The following is an 18774-nucleotide window of genomic DNA, read 5'->3' as shown; positions in this document are numbered from 1 at the left end:
GAGCGCCAAAATTTGTGTCGGGAGCGTTATGTAAAGTTACCTTGAATATGCAACATCTCCACAAATATATCTATATCTGTACGGTGCGGTGTGGCGGCCCCGTGCGGGCTGTGGGTGCCCCCGGGCTCCGTTCTGCGGTATCGCTTCGTCCCGCGGCGCTCGGGGCGGGGGGCGATGCTCCCCTCCGCGCTCGCCGTTAATGAGCGGCTCTCCTTCCCGGTGCCCGCACGCGGCCCCGCCGCCCTCTCCCCTCCCGGCCGCTCCCTCCCGGGGCTCCGCCCGCGCGTCGCGTCGCCACGGCGACCTCCGGCCCCGCCACCAGTGGGGCCGGGGGGCGGCGCCGCTGCCGGCGCTGTGCTGGGCCCGGCCCGGCGGGTTGCGGAGCGGAGCGGTCGGAATATGGTGCGGCCCGGAGAGGACAACATGGACAGCAACGTCCTGGCCATCGTCGTCGCTGCCAGTGAGTGCGCGGCCGGGGCTCCGCGCCGGGGACGTTCTCCGGGGTTCCCCGCGGTGCCGGGACGGAACCGGGAGCGTTCGGTCCGCTTCCTGCAGCCGGAATGGCTTCCGCTCCCCGCACGCGGTCCGTTGGGAACCGCAGACGCGGAAGCTGCGGGGAGCCGTGGCTGCGTCCCGAGATACGCTCGGGGCAGCGCGGGGGTACGGGGCGGAGCTGAGCTGGTCGTGGGACGCGCTCTGGGAACAGAGCCGATGTCTCGTTACGGCGAGAGAAGCGCTGGGGACGCGCGGTGCTCTCGGTGTCTCTGGGTCGGGCAGCGGGCGAGTCCGGCTTCCCCGCGCTGCTTTGTTCCTACAGACCCCGCGGGCAAAGGGGCTGCGCGCTCTGCCCGCAGCTCACTGCATGTCCTCTCCCCTGGCAGCCGTGTCCACGTCCTTGTTCTTCGTGGCGGTGCTCGTCCTGCTGCTGCTCCTGTACCGCCGGGACCCCACGTGCTGCCAGTTCCTCTGCTCGTGCCGCTTCTTCCAGAGCCCCGGGCAGTGCGTGAGTGCCCCGTGCCCTCGTGCCGGGCTCTGCTGGGGGGGAACCGCCGCGGCTCCCCTCGGCCGCCCGGGTCGCGCTTTCCTCCTTCCTTCCCTTTCTCCGTTCGGCACGCTGGCGAGCAGAGCTCCGCGCTGCTCCGCTTTACGGGGAAGGGGCCTCGCGAGGAGTGGGGCCGGGAAGCGGCGTGTTCGGCCGGCTCGCCTTTGTGCGGTGCCCGGGGAAGGCGCCGTTCCGAGCGATGCGGGGACGGCGCTTCGGGCTTTGGGTGCGGAAAGGCGGCTTCCCCGCTGCCCGGGCCGGTGGGTGCCGCGCTGACCCGGAACGGGGCGGCACCGCGCCGCCATCCGGCGCAGTCACGCGCGCTGCCCTCCGCCCCCCGTTCAGCCCCGCGGTCCGTCCGAAGGCTCCGCGCCGCTTTGTGAGAGCAGGGAGCGCTTCGCTCCGCGGGAGGAATCTTTGCTGGCAGTTGCTCAGCGCCTTTGCAGGGAATCGCGTTTAAGCGCAGCAAGGCTGCTCAGGAGCAGAACCGTAATTGCTCCTCAGAGCTGCTTGCAGCGTTGCTCTGAAACGAATCCCTGAATAGATAAGAGTTTACAAATCCTGTGACCTTGAACGCGTGCCAGAGCTCTTATCTACACCAGTGGAAAAGCCGAGTGCCCGCTTTTCTGTTTTTTTCCTTTTTTTATGTCGTGCTGTTCCCCCGTGAAAGCTAATTCTGCTGAACCTGCGTGAAGCCTCCGGCGCCCGGCAGCGCGGCCAGCCGACGTGGGCGCCCAGAGCGGACCTGCTGCTGCCCGGCCAGACCGTGCGGGAGCTCTGGGTGCGGGAAGGGTGCAGGCACGGCGCGCCGGGCACAGCCGGCGGCTCTTCGTCTGGAGCTGCAGCTGCGGGGGGGATTTCAGCTCACTGCTCCTCTCTGACCCCTCGTTCCAGGACTGCCAACCCCCGTACTTCAGCAGCAACCAGCGGCTGGTGGGACCCCAGTGCAGAGCGTCGCGGCTGGAGAGCGCTGCTGAGAATCCTGGCATGCAGGTGGTGCTGCTTTCCCTACGGGGAGCTGGGGGGAAGGGTAGCGAAGGTCCCGATGACCCTGGAAGGAGACTTGGGAAGGTTGTGGTGTCCCGGGAAGGTCTTGGGGGTCATGAGAGAGGAGTCGGGCTCTGGGAAAGCTGTCTGTGCACAAGAACTGGTGCAGAAGGCCCAGGGATGCTACGGAGGGCACCACCTTGTCTTTGTATGTCTTGCTTTGATTGGGCAGATCCCTTGGACTTTGGGATCTTGTAGAGCGTGTCTGCATCTTGCACCCGTGGTGTAATTATTTCCAGGTGTGCGGGGTGAAGGGTGTGCGGATTTCCTCTTCAAGGGGTTCAAGGAGCAGCACCCGTAGTTTTGAGCCTGAAGCATCCCGAGGTGGCATTGGGCCACCGGCTCCCAGCAGAGCCCCGCTGCGCTGACACTTCTGGCTTTGGTGTCTCCAGGCAGAGGAGCCGTTCTGTGTCGCGCCGCCCAGCAGCTACCAGCTGCCCTCCTGGGAGCCCCGCCTGCCCAGCTATGAGAGCGTGCGGAAGAAGGATCGCCAGCGGGAGATCCATCAGATGATCGCAGAGAGGTTTGGGCTGTGGGCAGAGCCTTCCCAGGAGGTGAGCCCAGGGCTGCTCTCGGTCGGTGAGGGTCCAGGGGCAGCGCTGCTCCCACCCGTATCTGGCTTTGGCTCCAGTGATTTGCAGTGCTTATGGACTCTGTTCCCCACGCTCGCCATTCTCCGATAGCCATTATCTCTGGGAAGGGCACACGGTGTACTCAGAGGCTCCTTTTGTGTACATCTGTGCAGTTAATGATTCATCTCTGCCGGTGCGTTTGCAGAAATGCCTGTGCTGGGAGTAAGGACAGAAGTGCTGATGGCAGAGCGAGCCCTTATGATCAGCGCTCTGTGCCAGGCCGAGCGTGGAAAGCTATTTTTGGATCTGAAGGCTTCCGTGGCTCCTCGCTCCTTTCTCCCAGCAGGACGTTTCTGACAGCCCCGTGCTGTTACCTCGAAGTGCTCGTGGCTTATTGAGAGCCAGAGGCTTTGCCTGCTGTGGTATTTAAGATTTGCAGTCCAAGAGAGGGCATCTGACATGAGACTCCTGTTGAAGAAGTCCTCATTGACTGAAGCAGCAGAGAAATATTTGAAATCCTTAGCAGAGCACAAAGCACTCCCTGGTTTACCTGGATTTTCAGCTTGTAGTGCTACAATGCAGTATTTGGAATAGTCAGCACTTGGCACTCAGCACTTGGGTTTGTAACCAATGCCCTGATGTGAGAGCACTGAGGGCAGAGGAAAGCAAGGCCCAGCCACACCAAGGACAAGAAATTGAACTCAACATTTCTTAGCCTGTGCTGAGTGACTTGCTCAGAATTGTGCCTGCTAAAGCCCAACAGGCTTAAATTTGGGAGTACTGAGCCTTGAAAACTCTGAAGTTACAAACTGTAGCCTGCTTTTATAGACCCCCCTACAGCCTGCACGTAGCTAAAGGGAAGTGAACAACAGTCCTGTTTCAGCAGAAGCCAATTCTTTTCTGGCTTTGCAACAAGCAGGGCCCAGTCCCTGGCACGGGGCAGAGCAGGAACCTAACATGGCATCCTGGAGGGAGCGGGAGGGGTATGCTGTGACACCTGTGGGTTTCTGCCCCCCTGCGAGGCAAACGATGCCAAGCTCCGCTCTTACCTTCCAGCTCGCAGCCAGCCAGCAGCCTGCTGCTCTGAGACCTGGAATTTAATTCCAATGTTTTTTGGTGCCTTGTGTGTGCTGTGTAGGACGTGGGGTGACCTGCTTGTTTCTGATTCTCTCAACAGCTGCCCCCTCCCTATGAGCACGCCCTGCGGCACCCTCCAGCTTTCTCAGGAGTGGAAATCACCTCAGAGGCCGCGGACAGATGCGCTGTGCCAGCCCCCCCCCAGGCCCCGGTCAGCTGCCAAAGCCAGCAGAGCACAGCTGTGTAAGACTTCGTGCTGCCGTGCTTCTTCCTCGCGTCAGTGGCAGAAGTCCTGGGACGTCGTTCCCACCTGAGGGAACAGCCGAACCTCAGACCTTCGCTCCTGTTTCCAGTCAGCTGGTTGGAGGCAGGCGAGTCGGACCCAGCTGTCCTGGACGCCCATCCTGCAGCATGGAGACAACCACGGAGCTCCCCCTGACTGCAGTGACCAGGGACGTCTGCTTGCTCTTCCATTTGCCAAACACGAGGCGGTGGATTGGCAGCAGAGCTGCTTTGCTCTGCGTGAGGGGCGAAGCAAAGGTGAAGGTCTGCTCCGTTCCTGCAGGCAGCTGGTGGATCATTAGCTCTGAGGGCGCGGCCGGCACTGCCAAGCACACGTGTTTGAGCTCTGATGGTCGTGCTGTGCCACTTCATCTATTCCTCAGGAGACAAAACTGTTTATCGGCGTATCAGATTCCCAATGGCAATCCTGACCTGCTAGTGACAGAACGAATCTGCATCGGAGCGCTGCTGCACGCTCTCATGGCAGCAGTTTGTATGAACTTCAGATGTGCAGAAACTTGAGGTTGAAGGGATCGTGTCACTGGCAGTGCTGTGTGCAAACGCAGAGTGCTGAGACAACGGCACAGCTGGGTGTGCAAAAGGGCAGCAGAGTGGGCAAAATGGCCGGCAGCCTCCATGGGGAATGTAAAGCAAAGGTGGAAATGCACTTCTGGTGCATCTTACCTTGTCTTCTTTTGAGGAGAAGACAATCTATTAATGTCACTACACTACCAATTTTGATAACCTGTTTTCTACTGTAAAGCCTAAGCTTCAAATTGTTTACAAACCTGTAGATAAAATGAGATCAGTTTGGCTATGAGGCATCCAGGCTTCTTTCTTTCAAGTAACATAAGCAATCACGGAATGACTCAGGAAAGATGAGAAGAAAAGTCTTCTGGATTATGGCTTTATGAGACACCTCCAGCTGCTAAGTTTCAAATACCATCCCAGACTTGCGCCTCTTAACAGGCACTCTAAAATCAGTCACCAATTAGCTTTAAGAGCACAGAATTGCCTCACATGGTTGTAAACGGAATGCTTCTGGGCATTTGAGTTAATCAGTGAGGTGAGTTAGATACCAGCAGAAATCTAGCTTTCTGGGATGCAGTTAGATACAGCTGGAAAGGAATCTCTCCTTTTCTGTAATGTCTTGGAGCTAAGAAACAAATATAGCAGCAATGACTAAAAATGAATAAAAATAGATGGAATTGTTAGTAGGACAAGTATTGTCACAAAGGTGATTCTAGATAGAACTAATTCAGTGGAACAATGGAACAGGTTCTCCAGGGGAAGGAGAGCTGCTGAAGGAACACAGGTAACATTCTGTGAACAGTCAAGACCCTCAAGAACTCCAGTGCATTTATTGAACACTTACAGCGGCCAGCAGATGATTCCAATGCCCAAACACCTACTGCGTGTGCTCTGGGAGCAAGAGAGCAAAGCACAGCTAATTTCAGAGCAAGGTTTTCTTGTCCTTCTCAGACGGCAGTCCAGCTGTAGCGCTCTGTCCCAGCTGCTTCCTCCCATCCACTCCTGTGTCACACGGGAGACTCAGAGCATGGTGACCAGCTTAAAGCTTCCTACTTTCGTGGTAGGGATAACACTGATGAAGGTTTTGTAAAGAATCGCTCCTTTGGGCAGAGAGCAGATCACCTCCCTGCTCTCGCTGCTGCGGGGGGGGGGCACATAGACCTCTTTAGTGTATCTCACAATCCCGTCCTCCAGGGCGTAGAGCGTCTTGTTCCGGCCCATCCCCACCTGGAAAAGAGCCAGATGGCCTTAGAAAGGAAAGGCTGGAGGTCTTTCACTACAGCGGGCCAGGGCATCTGTCCATGTTGTTTGATACCCGGCTTCAGCAGCATCTGCTGCTCCACGTTTTAAAATACAAGGTGTGTGACTTACGTGAGCCCCTGGGTGCCAGCGTATCAATCGCTGAGTAGCCAGAATGTTGCCTGCATGCACAAATGTACCTGCAACAGAATGGCAGAGTCAGACTGCAGAGAAATGGAGCCCCGAGGCTGGCAGAAGAACAAACGGTTCCAGGACTTTAAGAGCTTTCTGTGGGAATTTTCTTTTTGAGGAGATTGCTTCTAGAGCACAAGGCATTTTGTACTTGCTGAAGGCATTTGTTATATTACCTCTAACACTGACATGTTTTCATGAACAAACTCTCTAATTATTAAGCACTGAGCTGCAAGAATCTGTACTTTGGCTTCCTCTGCACATCATAATTCTCCCCTTTGTAAACATCTAAAACAACCAACTTCTTAACGCAGAGCAGAGGGAAAGGACGCTTCAGTTACCAGCTGTCCCACAGGGTACCCTCCTCCTGGACTCCGCAGGGAGGCAAAGTACCAGAGTACATTTTCCATAGGCAGTTTTGTCTGGCCTCCCGCAGTCCTGCTGGCAGGGAGGGCTGACTCACCGCGCCCTCCTGCTGCCACCCCTGCCCACGGGAGGCGAGTTTCTGCTGAACTTCCTGTTTCCTTTCTCTTGGAAAAATGCCCCAGCCGCCTCCTACCGGAATGCTCCACAATCAGCCCAGCTGGCAGGGGATACCTGTGGAAAACCCCGTGGGTGCCAATGCGGCTCAGCAGACATCTCACCTACCTTCTAACTTTTTCACTCCGTAGCGCTTCCCGGGGCTGCGACCACCCAAATTTTTTGAGCTGCCCCCGGATTTCTTAGAAGCGCATCTGACAGCAGCCAGGCTCGTTTGTGGAACGGACAGAACTAGATTTGGAACAAGAACAACAGCAACAAACCAGCTGAAAAATATGTAAGTTAAGGTGTTGTTTTTTTTCTTTCCCGATTTAGAGGATGTCAGTTAACGGCTTTAAAGGTAAACAAAAGCCCTGAGGAAAAGAAATCCCAGGGCAAATTATTGTTCAACCACTAAATCCTCTGCAAATAGGCTGCATCTCAAGGGCTGAGGAGAACAAAGCAAGAAGAAAGCAACCAGTACTGATAAAGCAAAATGCGGAGACTCCACTTCAGGACGATACACAGGCATAATTACTCCCTGAGCACAAACCCTGGGGCTACAACCAGCACAAGTCCAGGGAAAAAGAAACCTCTGTTACGGCCCGGATGGCGTCTGCCGCCACCACATCACTGCCTGCAAACCCCTTCCCGCAGACAAACGGCGCCGTCTGACCGCAGCGCCCCGCGCCGTTCGGCCCAACACAGCCCAGCGTTTTTTCCCAGCGATGCCCTTTCACCACAGAGCGGCCTCAGAGAGCGCGAACCGGGAACCGTCCGGCACGGCTTCCCGCAGGCCGTCCTGTGCTTCAGAGCGAGCCGGGCCTCAAACCCGCTCCACTTCAACGATCCCACAGACCCTCACCGCCCCGCCGCGCCTCCCGCAACGCCTCTCACTCACACAGCCGCCCCCAGGCCGCCATCTTCCGGCACCGCCTCACTTCTCCTTCCGGAGCAGTAGGAGGAGATTCGTCCGAACGCACACGTGCTCACGCGCGCGGACCAATCCCCTCCCGCCGCAGGCGCATGCGCTCGGGATCCGGCCAATCACCGCCCAGCGCGCCAAACGCCCGCCCTCTGTTTTCCCCTCAACGGCCGCTTCTGGAGGCGTAGGAAATGGCGGGAGCTGAGGGTGGTGATGAGGAGCTGCCAGCCTTCGCTGCTCTGCTACAGCCGCTGCCGGCAGCCGGCGGGCCGGCCCTTCTGAGGGCGTCGTTTTCTCCTCCTCCTCTGAGGCGAGGGAGCGGCGTTGAGATGCTGAGCAGTGACAGCGAGGATGAAGTAGAGATCCTTCCCCTGTCTGAGAGGGTCAGCAGGAGGCTGCCGCCCGGCGGGCCGATGCAGAACGCTGCGGGTCCGGGGCTTCTGCCGGCGGGTGGCGGGGCTGCGGCTGAGCGGGACGGCCGTCCTCGCGGCGGTGAGCGGCTGGCGGCTGGCCGCAGGGAACGGGCTGTTCCAACAGCCTCGCTGTTACCCGAGGGAGGACCTTCCGTCAGCCCCCCTGGCTCTGAGGGGCCGGCGATCCCTCCGGCTGCCCCTGTGAGTGAGCGTACGGCCCGGCCTGGGGGGCCTCTGGAAAGTGGAGAAAACGCAGAAGCTTCTCCTCCTCCGAAAAAGCCGAAGTACGGCCGGGAGGAAGGGGAGGCGATTTGCCAGGCGGCCTGGAAGAGGAGGAAGGATCGGGAAGCGAGGAAAAGGCGGCAGGAGGAGGAAAGAGAAAGAAAGAAGAACCTCGCCAAAGTGCTGAGAGCTCAGCGGCCGGGGGAGTGCCAGAAATACATCGCTGTGGTGCTGGATCCAGGTACTGCTTGCAGCCTGCGCTGGCCTCGCAGCAGCTCTGGCTGTGGGATCCTGACCCGTGTGCCAATCTCAGTTCTCTTGCAGGTTGAAGGTGGGGTGCAGATCCGCGCTGCTTTGCAGTCTGCAAATTATTCCTGCGTGGTTGAGAGCCAGGCTGTTCCCTGCAGCATTACCTGGAGGAGGAAGTCAGTGTTATCTCAGGTGTGGGGACAAAATCATCTTGCCCTTTTCTTTGCACGTTGTTTGCACTTGATAGTAATTGTTTTTAGCATCCCAAGCAAACATTCCTCTAACCTTCTCCCTACCTCAGATTGAGAACACTGGTTTGATTTTGAATTGTAAACAGGCCGTTGGTCTGGCTGTTTGTTTTTGTGTCTGGGCAGGCTGAGGACAGTAATGAATGGACAGAAGAGCCGAATCTCCTGGTTCTGCTTGGCTTGGAAGAGTTCTTGTCCATGGTTCGTAACTACAAGCAAGTAAGACTGCTTATAACTTTTGTGCTCTCTGAATGTGGCTTTCTGGAGAGGGTGGTATTTGCCATCCCTTTTCATTTGGAAGCTATCTATGGTTTATTGAATCATAAGTCTGATCTATACTTGATAAAAAGCACTGAGATTGTCTGAGACAGAGTTCTGGTAAGCTTTCTTTCCTAGCTGCTATTTGTTAGAGGCTTTTTGAGAGGTAACATTGTCTTAGTAGATGCTGTCAGGTTAAGTATGTTGTGGGGCTTTTTTTGTGATGTATGTTTTGTTATTTTTGTGTTCTTTACTGTAACTTGTTACTAGATCAAGTGCTCTCTGTTTGCACCCGAGAGCTTCAGGAGCAGAACTTCACCTACGCAAAGATTTAGCTGTAACTTCGGGCCATAGGCTGCTGGTCTCATCTGTGCTACTCGGGATGGTTCCATTCTTTTTCCTATTGCTCTTTGCAGGAGGCCCAAGGCTGCACAGAGCAGAAGGAGACCTTACAGAGCTTTGTAGCTCATGTGATGGAAAAGATGCCTGGGAAAATTCTGGCTCTAACAGTTGTTGAAGTAGAGAAATATTTCAGGTTAGAATTTTTCTCTTCAAATGCGTCAGTGTTGTCCCACTGAAAGAGGCAGTGTTTACATTAATTCCTTCTAGCAAAGACGTGTAACAAATTCCCATCTAGAACTGCTCCACATCTGTTACGTAGGAGCAGAAACAAAGGTCTGTCTAGCTCGTCAGCACAGTGACCAGTGACAGATACCTGTATGAGTATGAGGGCGGCAGAAATGTTCACAGATACTTTCTTGAAAGGCTTCTGTTGCTCTAAGAATAAATAAATAAATGCCGCAGAGGAATTTTCTGTCAGCTGTAATGCTTGTGTACCCAATGGCCTGTCCTACAGATTCGGTGTCAGCGCAGGGTGTTGGCCCTGAGGTGCTCTATGCTCCAGTGCAGCCTCGCCCTTCAGAATTCCCAATCTGAGCTTCCTCTTCTTAGGTGTCTCAGAGCTCAGTCAAAAAAGAGACTGCAACAGGTAACAGCAAATGGGAGCCAGGCAGAAGACAGGGGAGGCCAGAGGCAGAAACGGGTTAAGGATCCTGGCCTGGAGATCAGCAGACTGGATGTGGAAGATGTGAGTAGAACAGGCATGCAGTTGTTGTCTGCCTCTGCATGGACACTTGACCCCATCACGCGCTTTCTGGGACTGGGATCTTCAGCTTCTGTTGGTTTATGCACAATAAGTAGAGCTCTTTCAGTTCCCCTCTGTTCAGTTACAAACCAACCCTCTCCTGGGCTATTGTGTCTTGTTCACCTTGACTCTGGAAGTGAAAAATGAATCTGTTAGCATTTCCTGAACTCCATGGCCTGACGATGAAGCCAGCTGCTGCCGCCCAGGAGCAGTTGCTGCATGTTGCAGGAATCTCCCAGCTGATATGGCACTAACTGCTATTGGACAGTAGGAAACAAAGTGCCTCCAAACGCTTTGTGTTCAGCTGTTTGCAAAATGGGGAGGGAATGGGTGTTCCTGACTTACACCAGGATGTTAGGACTGTTTTTTTGTTTTTCTTTCAGTCATGAATGGAGTTTGATGTAAGAACGTGAGTTGTTCCATTTGTTGTTTCAATGACCTTTACAGGCCTTGGTGGATTTGCAACTCTGCACACGTGTCCAAGTCACTTTTTTTGAGAGCTGGGAGGAACTCGGAGAGTTTGCCACCATGTTTACAAAAGCTGTAGCTGAAGCTCCATTCAAGTGAGTAAGCAGGCGATTTTGGTTATGTTTTCTTTGGAGAGGCTTTGCTTTCAGGCTTCCTGGGGGGAATAGTGGGGTGAAGGCAGACTTTGATTTCAAGTTGTCTCACTTGGCATTAAGTCAAGGTCTTGTTCTCCTAGCTACAGGATGGTTCCTTTTTCAATAGAAAATGTTGGCCTGCGTGTAGGAAACTGATGTAGAGAAAGCAGGGTCACCTTTTTAGCATGCTGATGCCACTGGTGTCTTTAGCAGCACAGCACGAGAGGTGGCTCTCTGGCTGTGTGGTAACAGGTACAGGAATTGGAATTTTTGGGAGGGTCACTTGCTTTCTCATCCTTTATCCACAGACGAGAGCAGCAGAATACAGGATTCTCTTTCTACTTAGAGAACAAGTGGTGCAGAGGCGTGAAAGTGGAACCTTCTGGAAAGGGCCTCTTTGAAGTTTGGAAGAGGCAGATCCAACAGTTTAACCGGGTCAGTGGGGAGATGGCTGAGGCTGTTGTGTCTGCGTACCCTTCTCCTCAGCTGCTGGTCCAGGTAAGGATGCCTCCTGCGTCCCGAGGGCTGCATGCAAACAGCTGCTGTGGGGATGGTAGGAATAATTTACCTTTGCGTTAGCTTTGACACAAGGATTCTGCGTGAAGTGTTTAGGAAGGTGGTGAACAAACTCAATTCCTTGGCACACGCTGCTTCAGCTTTATGGAGCAGACTACTGACAAGCCTGTATGAGAGCCTCCCCTCGGAGAGAAAGGCCAAAGAAATTGCCAGTGACACCACAGTAATGCGGCCCTGCTTTGCTCGTCCTGCCTGCGCAGTGTCACACCTCGCAGTGTCCGTTCTCCTGTTCTGTCTGGGCAGTTTGGGGCCTGTCTGCCTCCAAACCCGTAATGAGATCTGGAGTGAGACCAGGGGAAAAACAAGTTTTATTGTGAGAGTGCAGAGCTGTTGCAGGCGTGTGGGGTTTATTTACTGATCTGTCTTTGAGCGATGGATGAGAAGAGATGATGCCGTTCCTTTGTGCTGCTCGCAGGCCTACAGCAGGTGCTCCTCAGAGCAGGAGCAGCAGAACATGCTGGCTGCCCTCCCTGTGCGCCGCGGCACCGGGGTGACGGCAACCTGCCGCCGTGTCGGGCCCGAGCTGTCCAGGAGGATCTGTGTGCAGATGACTTCCCACGACCCTGATCTGTGCCTGGATGTCTCTGGATAGCCCAGATGAGCGAAGATCCTATGGTCTCTCTGGTTGTATTCATCTTCCTTCTGGGAAAAGGCACGGAGGTGACAAGTGGGCTCCTGGATCGCAGCTTAAAGGCTTGAAGCACTTTTGGTCTCTATCATTAGAAGGAAATTGGATCCAATTGCTGAATGGCTGGCGTTTACACAGAAAGCTGTGGAATGTCTTCCATGAAGCATGAACTGGACATGCCTTACGGCACTGGTGGTGCTTTTGTTATTTGTCAAGAGTTCTTCCAAGGGAATAAATCACTTTCTGTAATAACACCAGTTATTTCTTAACACACTTCCTTGGACGGGTACAACTTCCAGAGGTCCCTTCCGACCTCGAGCTGTTCTGTAATCCTGGCGTGTCTTCTTGGATGTTTTCCACTGGTATCCAAACTACAAGTAGATACCTTCTCTTTCTTCAGTGTGAGAAATGGTGCTGCTCAGTGCGGTGCTGCCCCCAGCACCTGCTCTGCTGAGGGAAAAGAACTTTACCTCTCAAAGACATTTTGTTTTCTGCTGTGCCAGATGGGAATGAATAAGACTAATTTTCGGATTTAAATTTAGACTGCCCTGATTCAGTCCACAGACAGCTTAATCTATAGAGGGTCTTGAAATCTGATTACATGTGCTGGAATTATGAGGTCTAAACAGTTGGCAGAAAGAGCTTTCTTTTGATTAGGTTGGGGAACACGCTTTCCTGCCCACAAAGCCATCAGCACTGGTGAGCACACGAGGACAGTTGAGGCTTTTTGCTCCAGAGGCACTTACTGAAATAAGTGCTGAGTATGAATTGAACTGCACTCCATGCATGGAAGTTGCCTTTTGGAGGAACGCCACCTCAAACAGGAAAAACAGCCATGAGCTGCAGTGGCTTCGCGCGCAGCGGGTGCCTCAGCGTGGCCAGTAGGTGCTGCTGACTGAAAGTGACAGATCTTATTAGCCTTGCGTTTGCTGCCTTAAGCAGGACTCTTCTAGATGGTAGAGCTGCAGGTTGCTGCCGGGTGCTGACAGGCAGGTGTTGCTTTGGGTGTTGTCTGCTGTATTTCTGGATGGTAAGCAATGACCTGTTAAAGACTATGAGTTAGAAACAAAACCTAAAGCTGTTTCAAGGAATTGTAGAAAACGTGCAATATACTGCTGTGTCAGAGGGATGGGAAGCTGCTCTGTCCTTTTATTTTGAATCCATGCTGTTGATTTCTTCTGAAAGGTAATGAGAGAACTACAGGTGTATCATAAAGCTATGGGAAGGTGAAAGCTTCTGTTTCACTTATGACCTCGGTCATATGAAATGGCATAACTGACTTCTTTGTAGCAGCGCAATAACAGTGGAACAGAGGAGTTGCCATTCCTCGTGTCAGTGTAATGATGCAATCGTTCCAGTACTGCAAAAGAGGGAGCACATCAGGTGCCTAACAAAGCTGTGTCTCTGTGGAGGCTGTAGCATGGCTATTCTGAAAGCTGCGCTGCATCATTACATTTACACTCACTTTCTTTTACAATCACAAACCCTGTAGGGATATGACATGCTTGTTTGGTTTTCCTCGGTGTGGAGATTATTTGAACTACTCTGCCTTTACACAGCCGAATCTTCTTTAGCACTGTGCCAAACTCCCAACCTTTGCAGGTCCCACGGTGAAGTCTGGGCCAGGCTTTGTGCTGCTGCAGCAGTGCCACCCAGCGCCGTGTGCTGCAGCCAGCCGCAGCAGCTCCTGTCTGTGTCACCTCCCCCTGCGCTCACTTTCTGACAAGACTGCAGGCTGGCAAGAAGCCCTTCTTGAGCTGTAGCTCCTTTGCTGCTCCTAGCTGGCTGCAACGAGTGATTGCTGTGTGTGGTCAGAAAGGGGCGTTGCTGCTCTAGGGTGTGTAACACAGCTCTGTCCTGAGGTGACAACACAAACACTTCAGACACATTGATGCGAAAAATGTTGTATTGAAAATTTTCAGTTTCTTTCAATAGTACATCAGCTCCTTCACTCCAACACACACAGATGCACAGCCATTCCACACGTCATTGGTCCTGGAGCAGGCCTACCTATGTTACTCCCATACAGCTACGTCATCAATTTTAGCACTAACAGAAACGAGAGCAAGAACTGGATACGTATTAAAAAAAATCTTACACCTGCATTACAGAGCGACAACTACCTGATAACTGAAAGCCACTTTTTTCCCCACTCCTATGAAGTGACATCTGTCTGTGTCTTAGGAGCTAGCTGTGGATCCCTCGAGGCAAGGAGCGTTAAGTTAATGCAGGCAGGTGATGGCAGCGGCCGGCCGACAGAAGCGCGCAGCAGCGATGGTCCGCCAGTAACTACTGTGCGTGGAGAGGACCAGCAAATCAACGCTGACAGTAAAAAGCGTTTCATCAGAACACAATTCCATAGGAATTCCAGCTGCGTGGATGGTGAAAGGAGATGCTGACAAAGCGCCCATCCAGGACAATCACTGCTGCGAGTTCTGCTGCAGCACGTTTTGCAGGGTTTTGTGGCTCTGCACGGCAGCAACTACATCTTCGTAGAGAGCGCTCACGCTGACGCACAGCGGTTGGTGCTGAAGCTCTGTCAGTCTGCAGACAGCCACAGTGCCGAGGATGCAGAGCAGCAGCAGCAGCAGCGCCCTCAGCACCGACCGCGACCACGAGTGCTTGTGCCGCGCTGGGGGAGGGGCGCGAGAACTGGAGGCAGGCTCTGCAAGAACAACGTTTGCAAGACAACGGGAGGAATTATTCAGGCATCCTTACCCGTCTGTGCCGTGCTCACATAATGCGTTTTTCAGCCTGTGCTGTGCTCCTGTTTTCTCAAAGAACTCTCCTCATTTAACTACGGTCACTTTAGGAGAAGACCATGAGATTCACTTTCGTGGGCAGAAGTGAAAAAGGAGCAGAGCATCTGTGTGTTGTACAAGACCTGTTTTTAAACCTATAGTTCAGTACAGTAAGATTAAATGAATGGAGAAGTTTTTAGGAGCACTCAGAGCACTTTACGAAACTTGTAGCTCAGCAGTTCATCAGGAACCCGGATGTTAAATCACTGTTTTACTTGCCTACAGCTGCCTGTCTGTAAGGCTTCTGTAAGCTCTGCTGCTGTGCTGCTTCCCCCACTCCTGGTCTCTCAGCACCTAGGCTGCATAAATGCAGATCTGGCACTATCAAATCTACAGTGCAGGTTAAGCATGACGCAGTTCTGAGGCAGTGCTCCTGTTCACTCTTTTCCACAAGGCACACATTAAAATGCACTTTACCTGAGCTCACTGTGGATACCACTTACTTCGGGTCTGCGCAGTTTCCTTTTTAGTTTTCTTTTCCACCTCCTGTTTTGCAGCTCTCTGAGCATCGTATTCCCGTCTCCTGCGTTCCTTTTCTTCTGCCTTCTCTCGCTTCCTCAGTTCCCTCTCCTGAGCCTCCCTGGCTCGCTGTTCTGCCTCGCGCTTCTTTTCCATTTCTGGGGATTAACAGCAAGTTTTCCATTTACATAAAGGATTGTCGTTGGCTTCTTCCTTACTGCCTGCTTATCTGTTCCTAGTTGGAACCCCTGGACACAGTCCTGGGCGAGCTGCTCTCAATGCCCCTGCTTGAGGCGGGAGTTGCACCAGATGACCCCCAGATACCTGTTCCAACCTTAGCTATTCTCTGACACTCTGAAATCAAATAACTGTCCTGTGCTGTAGTGGTTTGTTCTGGTGGTGGTGGGTTTTTTTCTTTCTTTTATTTATCCTTCATTCTGCTCCCTGGAAGGGTGCAAGACCAAGCTGAACGGGGCTTTGAGCAACCAGGTCCAGTTGGAGGTGCCTCTGCCCATGGCAGCAGGGTTGAAACCAGGTGATTCTTAAGGTATCTTCCAACCTAAGCTGTCCTATGATTCTGTCAAGAAGGCAGGAACTAGCACTGTGTCCCAGGGTATCTTTCTCCTTCCAGCCATTCTACCCTGCTCAGAACTCCAATAGTTACAAATATTTGCCTGCTGGCAATCCTTACTGTGGGCAGCATTCAGCAGTGTGAGGACTGTGCTTACCTCGCTCTGCCTGGAGCTTCCGTTGCCTTTCTCGATCCTGCTCAGACTGGATCGCTTTCATGTGCTGCAGTACCTTCAAGGTCCAAGAGAACAAGGTGAGATGGCTGCAGAAGGCTCGTGGCAGGTTAGCTCACAAATGGCTGCAGTGGGTGCGAAGGCAGTCAGGTGGATCTGACTGCTGACCTGAGCCCTCCAGGTACGACTTGGAGAGAACTCTTGCTACACCAATCTTTGCAGTTAAGCAGAGGTCTCTGCTCTAAAATTACATGGAAAAGCGGTGCTAGCAGCTACAGAGGATCACAGAACAGCTTGTTTCATCAGCCTGAACTATTTCACAGCAGCATGGCAAGGCAGTAACAGAAGTGCATATTGTAACTTTTTGCTCCACAAATCCCAGCAGCAACTATTTACATGACCCTATGGTTTCCCATAGTAGTTCTATGAAGATTTTTATACCCTGGAGTATAACAAGTTATAACAAAGTATAACAATATAACAAAGCCTATGCACAAGTTATTTTGTCTGATTGTGCCTTCAATCCCTTAGCAAAGCAGCATTTAGTCCTCAGTTCTACTGAGAGTGGGACTCCCCATGTTTTTTCTCTAGCCATGGAAGCAGTAAAATCAGTGCAGAGAACTGCTTGAAGAAACTTTAGAGCTTACTAAGTAAAGAGAGGAAAAAAACATCACCAAAAAGATAAGAAACAAGAATAAAACAGCAGCACGTTCCTTACCCTGACTGCAGCCTGCTTGCACTGCTTCTCATCCAGGCAGTCGCCAGCTACCTTAGCTAGAACAGGATCCAGGGGATTGTCCTTCAGATCCAGCCACTTCAGGTTCTGCAGGAAGAGGTGGTGAAGGGGGGGCTGTCAGACGGCCACAAACATCACAACAGACTTGTGGTTATTTAAGAAATTCAAAGCTGAAGCAAAGAGCTGCTTGGTTTTCCCAAGAATGAAATAGGAAGACAAGTGGGGAGCTCAGCGTTCTCAATAGGTGTGAGAGAATTTCCTCTGGGCCGTAGCGCAGAGACAGCTGAATTTTGGAAGGAGTATCGTCAGGATAGATGCTTCACCAGAGAAATCAACTTGAGAAGGATCACAAGACCCTGGGCTGCGTCCCAAAGCTTTACGTAACCGCCCGGCCGCCGGCTTTACCTTGAGCTGCGCGAAGCTGACGGGCAGGGTGACCAAACGGTTGTTGAGGAGGTCCAGGTGCTGCAGGCTGACCAGGCGCCCAAAGTCCACGGGCAGCTGCTGGAGCCGATTTTTACTCAAATCCAGTTTCACCAGGTGTGTCAAACTGCAGAAATCTGACTAAAACACAACCAAAAAGCAGGAAAAGCATTTCAGCACCTTACTAAAGGTCCTCGGCAGGGGCTGTGCCGAGTCTGCACCTGATACAAGCCACAAATCCCCAGCTTCCCACGGAACTGGTGGAGGAGAATCCCCCCACCTCCTTTGCCTCAGAAAAGTGAGGTAGGTAACGGTGGGGCAGACGAACCGGAGGCGGTGTGCAGAACAACTGAGACAGCTGAACTGCTGCGGCTGCTGAGCCTGCTCGGTATTCAGCCCGGGATCCTTCGGCAGGAGGTTCTGCACTCTGCTCGGCGCAACCCTTTTCTGTCAGCTGCTCTCTGTCCCGCAGCGCTGCCTGCACCGACCCGCCCTGCGCTGCCAGCGGCGCCTTCAGCCGCCGCAGGAGCAAAGAGCCCAGAGCTCCTTCCGACCTCCGGCTGAGCCGGCGGCTGTTGGAGCACCAGGGGTCTCTTCCCGATATTTCCTACCAGCTCTGCTTCATCCTCTCAAAGGCTGTCGGGCATCTTACCGGCAAGGAAACCAGGCTGTTACAGGACAAATCCAGCACGGTTGCTTTTGGAAGCGCAGCCTGAAAGAAAGCAGTCCGGAATGAACGTACGGGTACAGTGCGGAAACCTCCGCGAAGGCGCTACTTTTGTATCGTTTCCGCGATATTTTGTATTGTTTCCGCGAAGCTACGTCGTATCTTGACGGGGCCGCAGCCGGGATCTCGCTCTAAGGAGCGAACCCGGGGCCATTCGCGCGGCCGGGCAGCGCCGCTCCGCCGAACGGGTCGTGACGCTCCGCCGCCCGGCTCCGTCCCCGCACGCCGGCTCACAGCGCTGCTGCCCCGAAGCCGGCATCGGCCCGCTGCTCCCGGCCGGCCCCGCACGCTCGGACGCTCACCAGCTCCCTGACCGGCACCTCGCTCAGGCCGCACAGGCTCAGGTCCAGCTCGTTGCCATCCAGCTTGTCCTTCAGGCTGCCCGCCTTGCCGCCGCCCCGCGCCATGGCCGCTCCGCGGACCCCGCGCCGCCCCGCCGCCCCGCCAGCCACTTCCGCGTCCACGTCCGCACCGCGGTGTCGCGCAGCGCCCCCTGGCGGCCCGGAGCGGCGTTGCCGGCCCTGCGAGCGGCAGCGCGCAGCGATCCGCGCCTCCCTGCCTTGGCCGGCCGCATTGCACAGAGCCGTGCCGCCGCCGCCGCGCTCGGAGCCCGGATTGTCTTTTGGGAGCTGCAGTTGGACCGAGGCGTTCCTCTCTGCGAGGAGAAATTCTGCAACTTCTCTTCTGGTCCGGAAGCTCCACCAGCAAAGTGCTCTCCTGTCCCGATCGACCCACGGCCGGAAAAGTCCGAGGAAGAGTTTTTCCTGAGGCAGAGCCGAATTAGTGCTCCTCAGTAACGGCATTGTGGTGAGAACGAGCCTTGAGTTTCCAAGCCCCTCCACGCATTGTGACCTACGTGCGCTTACAGAGGCGTCTGTGAGTGCTGCTGCGGCACACCTGTGCCCGGGGAGCACCTTGGCTGCTCGGTGCAGTGCCACTGAGCCTCTTCCAGCACGGGGGATCTGCTTACCTTAGATGTAACGGAGATTATTGGAGGTTCTGAGCAAAGGCATGGTAAACAAGGTAAACAAGGATTTGCATCCTAGAAAATACCATGGAAGGTACCTAAGGTTGGCGTGCTTTCATCCAGGAGGTTACAGGAATTTGGTAAAGCACGCT

The 18774-nt window shown here is 54.0% G+C and overlaps 4 protein-coding genes across 7 annotated transcripts; 2 read left to right on the top strand and 2 right to left on the bottom strand.

The window, feature by feature from the left end:
• The first annotated feature begins 349 nt into the window (after positions 1-349).
• On the top strand, positions 350-4837 carry LOC122176526. 2 transcript variants are annotated; one of them, XM_042865126.1, is made up of 6 exons: positions 350-460; positions 882-1003; positions 1713-1823; positions 1937-2035; positions 2482-2643; positions 3839-4837. In XM_042865126.1, exons 1-6 carry the CDS (start codon positions 400-402, stop codon positions 3983-3985), a joined length of 702 nt encoding a protein of 233 aa, XP_042721060.1. In that variant the 5' UTR covers positions 350-399; the 3' UTR covers positions 3986-4837. The 2 variants fall into 2 exon arrangements, with proteins under 2 accessions (XP_042721060.1, XP_042721061.1); XM_042865127.1 differs by lacking the exon at positions 1713-1823 and having other exon boundaries at positions 353-460.
• Positions 4838-5346: 509 nt separating this feature from the next.
• MRPL27 (mitochondrial ribosomal protein L27) lies at positions 5347-7503 on the bottom strand. The gene is made up of 4 exons (XM_042865128.1): positions 7403-7503; positions 6631-6753; positions 5923-5990; positions 5347-5778 (listed from the first exon to the last, which is right to left on the bottom strand). Exons 1-4 carry the CDS (start codon positions 7422-7424, stop codon positions 5572-5574), a joined length of 420 nt encoding a protein of 139 aa, XP_042721062.1. The 5' UTR covers positions 7425-7503; the 3' UTR covers positions 5347-5571.
• A 49-nt stretch (positions 7504-7552) lies between these two features.
• Positions 7553-12018, top strand: EME1 (essential meiotic structure-specific endonuclease 1). Of its 2 annotated transcripts, none has more exons than XM_042865122.1 (8): positions 7553-8302; positions 8375-8502; positions 8685-8759; positions 9233-9351; positions 9768-9903; positions 10408-10523; positions 10871-11060; positions 11554-12018. In XM_042865122.1, the coding sequence occupies exons 1-8, from the start codon at positions 7618-7620 to the stop codon at positions 11728-11730; spliced, it is 1626 nt and encodes a 541-aa protein (XP_042721056.1). In that variant the 5' UTR covers positions 7553-7617; the 3' UTR covers positions 11731-12018. The 2 variants fall into 2 exon arrangements, with proteins under 2 accessions (XP_042721056.1, XP_042721055.1); XM_042865121.1 differs by having other exon boundaries at positions 7569-8302; positions 8685-8777.
• A 647-nt stretch (positions 12019-12665) lies between these two features.
• On the bottom strand, positions 12666-18072 carry LRRC59 (leucine rich repeat containing 59). Of its 2 annotated transcripts, none has more exons than XM_042865124.1 (7): positions 17958-18072; positions 17581-17640; positions 16911-17069; positions 16488-16592; positions 15755-15827; positions 15011-15184; positions 12666-12808 (listed from the first exon to the last, which is right to left on the bottom strand). In XM_042865124.1, the coding sequence occupies exons 1-7, from the start codon at positions 18060-18062 to the stop codon at positions 12681-12683; spliced, it is 804 nt and encodes a 267-aa protein (XP_042721058.1). In that variant the 5' UTR covers positions 18063-18072; the 3' UTR covers positions 12666-12680. The 2 variants fall into 2 exon arrangements, with proteins under 2 accessions (XP_042721058.1, XP_042721057.1); XM_042865123.1 differs by lacking the exon at positions 12666-12808 and adding an exon at positions 13655-14431.
• Between the last annotated feature and the right edge of the window lie 702 nt (positions 18073-18774).

The sequence above is a fragment of the Lagopus leucura genome, unplaced genomic scaffold (genome assembly GCF_019238085.1).
Source record: "Lagopus leucura isolate 7727_CA_CO unplaced genomic scaffold, USGS_WTPT01 Super-Scaffold_797, whole genome shotgun sequence".
Classification (NCBI taxonomy): domain Eukaryota; kingdom Metazoa; phylum Chordata; class Aves; order Galliformes; family Phasianidae; genus Lagopus; species Lagopus leucura.
This window is presented reverse-complemented; position numbering and strand designations above follow the sequence as displayed.

What these genes read in the sequence shown, in the direction of transcription:
- EME1 (XM_042865121.1), top strand. Translation starts at nt 7,618, where the DNA reads ATGGCGGGAGCTGAGGGTGGTGATGAGGAGCTGCCAGCCTTCGCTGCT. An exon ending in GCAGACTGGATGTGGAAGAT is followed by an intron (nt 9,904 to 10,407) that starts GTGAGTAGAACA and finishes TGACCTTTACAG; the next exon opens with GCCTTGGTGGATTTGCAACT. An exon ending in GTAGCTGAAGCTCCATTCAA is followed by an intron (nt 10,524 to 10,870) that starts GTGAGTAAGCAG and finishes CTTTATCCACAG; the next exon opens with ACGAGAGCAGCAGAATACAG.
- LOC122176526 (XM_042865126.1), top strand. Translation starts at nt 400, where the DNA reads ATGGTGCGGCCCGGAGAGGACAACATGGACAGCAACGTCCTGGCCATC. An exon ending in AGACCGTGCGGGAGCTCTGG is followed by an intron (nt 1,824 to 1,936) that starts GTGCGGGAAGGG and finishes CCCTCGTTCCAG; the next exon opens with GACTGCCAACCCCCGTACTT. An exon ending in CTGAGAATCCTGGCATGCAG is followed by an intron (nt 2,036 to 2,481) that starts GTGGTGCTGCTT and finishes TGGTGTCTCCAG; the next exon opens with GCAGAGGAGCCGTTCTGTGT.
- MRPL27 (XM_042865128.1), bottom strand. Translation starts at nt 7,424, where the DNA reads ATGGCGGCCTGGGGGCGGCTGT. An exon ending in CGGAGTGAAAAAGTTAGAAG is followed by an intron (nt 5,991 to 6,630) that starts GTAGGTGAGATG and finishes ATTCTGTTGCAG; the next exon opens with GTACATTTGTGCATGCAGGC. An exon ending in GCTGGCACCCAGGGGCTCAC is followed by an intron (nt 5,779 to 5,922) that starts GTAAGTCACACA and finishes GCTCTTTTCCAG; the next exon opens with GTGGGGATGGGCCGGAACAA.
- LRRC59 (XM_042865123.1), bottom strand. Translation starts at nt 18,062, where the DNA reads ATGGCGCGGGGCGGCGGCAAGGCGGGCAGCCTGAAGGACAAGCTGGAT. An exon ending in ACAGCCTGGTTTCCTTGCCG is followed by an intron (nt 17,070 to 17,580) that starts GTAAGATGCCCG and finishes GTTGTGTTTTAG; the next exon opens with TCAGATTTCTGCAGTTTGAC. An exon ending in TCAGCTTCGCGCAGCTCAAG is followed by an intron (nt 16,593 to 16,910) that starts GTAAAGCCGGCG and finishes CTCTTCCTGCAG; the next exon opens with AACCTGAAGTGGCTGGATCT.